At 33.6% G+C, this 3,221-nt stretch overlaps 1 protein-coding gene across 1 annotated transcript in view; it reads left to right on the top strand.

Annotated features, from left to right (window-relative positions):
- LOC108375209 (uncharacterized) overlaps window positions 1-3,221 on the top strand; it is a gene marked incomplete at its 5' end in the record, with an annotated part of 14,654 nt that overhangs the window by 3,892 nt on the left and 7,541 nt on the right. The window contains 3 exons of the mRNA XM_017631315.1: window positions 478-757; window positions 815-961; window positions 1,022-1,171. Of these exons, the coding sequence (XP_017486804.1) occupies window positions 478-757; window positions 815-961; window positions 1,022-1,171 (577 nt within the window). The remainder of the gene's footprint in view (window positions 1-477; window positions 758-814; window positions 962-1,021; window positions 1,172-3,221) is intronic.

Here is a 3,221-nt window from a genome sequence, read left to right as displayed (position 1 = left end):
AGTGCAGCTGATTTGCCGCTATTTAAACTCGACAGCGTGGTTGTTGTTGTCAATTCTATACATCCATTTGCTTATTTGCTTTTTTGTATAGTTTCAGGCAGGCTCTTCCTAAACTATGTATTTGTCAATGTTATTGTGGCTAATAACATTTCATTTTTTAATATTTTTATTGAGCTTTGTACCACGATTGTTTATTAGGAAAAATTGAAAAAGCAACAAAGTCTAAGCGGTAGAAGTTATAGCAGCTATTTCGGAGATCACCACATCTCCTCATCAGACTTCTTTATTCTAGACTTCCTAATAAACAATCGTGGTACAAAACATTAAAAAATTAGCTTTTAGTTTAATTCGCTTGCTGGGCTTAAAAACGCACCTTCAGCCTGCAAGGAAAAAGATTCCTATAGAAATGTACGATGCATGAACTACTAACAAGGGAAACTTTTTAAATTGATACTTTTTCGCCATTTTACTTTTTAGTTGATTTTGATAAGCTGGGATTAACAGACGAGTCAAACCCGCTGGGTGATTTACCACCCATATTGACCAGACAGTTCAGTCGGTCAACAGGACATTTGCTAGGAGATTTTGTGGCTCGGTACCTTCACTACAAAAGTAAGCGTGACTTAGCTGCTCAGAATAAACCGTTGGTCAAGAAATCTCCGTACTTTCAAATAAAAGAAGAGGCCCAGGAGGCAGAAAACTTGGAGCTGCCCCGACTTCCAGAACGTTTTAAGCACGTGTTTCACGGCGGGGAGAGGTAAATGTATGTACATATTGTATTTATACTCCAACATAATTACTCTATATTTTGCAGAGTTTTACTCTATGGAGCGTTAGAAGATTTATTGGGCACATTCGGTATTAATGGCAAGGCATGCTTACTACGTACCATATGTGAAGTGCACTCCCAGAGAATTGAACATTATGGCGTGTTCGGTGAAATAGCGAAACTTTTTTTAACGTAAGTTAAACTTAGAAGTAAAATATCACAGAAAAAACTTACTATTTGTTCTTAATACAGCGCTACTAGCTCACCCTTCGCTGATCTTATACCTGAATATGTGCGTGCTCAAGAGATAGGAGAAGGACACAAAGCGCCTGGTGAATGTTTTCCATATTATAAGGAGTGCTCAAAGAGTATTTTTAGAACCGCACACAAGAACATATATAGGTAAAAGAAATACTTATATAAGAATTTTCAGAACTACTAAAAGGGAAATAGGAAATAAGCGATGGCACAGCCACTGCCAGGTTTTTTGGGGTTAAAAATAGGAAATAAGCGATGGCACAGCCACTGCCAGGTTTTTTGGGGTTAGGAAAAAATCCTAATGTAATGGAACAAAACGGACTTTTAATTCGTGCTCAGCGCATAAGGAAAGAAATGTCTGATTCCAGATTGTGTGACTGTATAACTCTGTAAAATAGTGTCGGGGTTCGGGAATCAGACTATCCTTGCACACATTTTTCTAAAATACGATCGAAGGCCTCAAACGGTGAAGAAAACGGCGTATACGCCAGGGTAGATAGGTTGCTTTTGATCAGGATGCAACACCGGCTGAATTACTGAAGAACGTGAAGATACGGTAATATTTTTGTAGGTGCAAAATTTGTTCATCATAATTTTTCGAAAATCGCTGTAAATACGGCAAACGTAAATATTAGAATTTTAATGACATATAATTACACTGCAGTGACGCTGAAATTACAAAAAAAACACTTAGTTTTGTGTAATGTATTACGGATTTGTTACTTTTTCCCAGAGCAGGTAATTTTTCAAAGGTATTTTTTTTGTTTTAATTTGCATCGTGAATAAAGAAATGCAAACTCTAACAGGAAGCAAATTAAAAAATAGCAGTTTTTTTGTAAATTGTTTTCATTTATATAAAGGCTGATCTTTTACAAAAGTATCATGGCCATATCCGTGCAGGCGTATGAGTAACATTCTTTCCTGCTCATACATATGTACAAACATAGTATGTATGTATCTCGCACACAAAAATGCCTCCTCCTTTTCATTTAATCATTCCCATTTTTATTTTTCTATGGATTTTCGTCGTTAAAAGCTTAATTCTTTTCTTTAATAAAAATTCAATTAAAAAAATCTGTTATTTTTTAATTTTTTCCCTGTTATAGTTTGTATTTTTTATTCACTTGCGTCGTGAAAATAAATGCAAATATCTTTGGAAAATGACTTAATCTAGAAATAAAATTAAGATCACGTGCCTCACCGTCTTTTGTGTCACTTCAAAGCTTGAGATCATCGTGAAGTTTTCTAAGTAAAACACTATCAGCTGATTGCTAAAAAATGCCTACAACTGAGTTCACCNCACAAAAATGCCTCCTCCTTTTCATTTAATCATTCCCATTTTTATTTTTCCATGGATTTTCGTCGTTAAAAGCTTAATTCTTTTCTTTAATAAAAATTCAATTAAAAAAAATATGTTATTTTTTAATTTTTTCCCTGTTATAGTTTGTATTTTTTATTCACTTGCGTCGTGAAAATAAATGCAAATATCTTTGGAAAATTACTTAATCTAGAAATAAAATTAAGATCACGTGCCTCACCGTCTTTTGTGTCACTTCAAAGCTTGAGATCATCGTGAAGTTTTCTAAGCAAAACACTATCAGCTGATTGCTAAAAAATGCCTACAACTGAGTTCACATGTTTTTTGGCATTTGCTCTTATCTTTTACAATTAATTTAATTTCTATTACAATTTCTAATTCCATTCCTAACTATTGCAATTCCATTCTATTTCTAACTAAATATTACAATTTATTCAGAATACACTAACATACTGAACCAAAAACACCAATACACTAACCAAAAACATACCTACAGCCTGCCAGGAAACGGTAAGAAGAAGAGATACTTTACTTATGGAACTGTACGATGCTTGAGATTACAGTGCTGTGTATAATTTGAAATTCATAAAGATAAATTCAACAATGTTNTCTTTTACAATTAATTTAATTTCTATTACAATTTCTAATTCCATTCCTAACTATTGCAATTCCATTCTATTTCTAACTAAATATTACAATTTATTCAGAATACACTAACATACTGAACCAAAAACACCAATACACTAACCAAAAACATACCTACAGCCTGCCAGGAAACGGTAAGAAGAAGAGTTACTTTACTTATGGAACTGTACGATGCTTGAGATTACAGTGCTGTGTATAATTTGAAATTCATAAAGATAAATTCAACAATGT

This window comes from Rhagoletis zephyria, unplaced genomic scaffold (assembly GCF_001687245.7).
Source record: "Rhagoletis zephyria isolate East Lansing unplaced genomic scaffold, Rhagoletis_zephyria_1.1 Rzeph_scaffold_08629, whole genome shotgun sequence".
Classification (NCBI taxonomy): domain Eukaryota; kingdom Metazoa; phylum Arthropoda; class Insecta; order Diptera; family Tephritidae; genus Rhagoletis; species Rhagoletis zephyria.
This window is presented reverse-complemented; position numbering and strand designations above follow the sequence as displayed.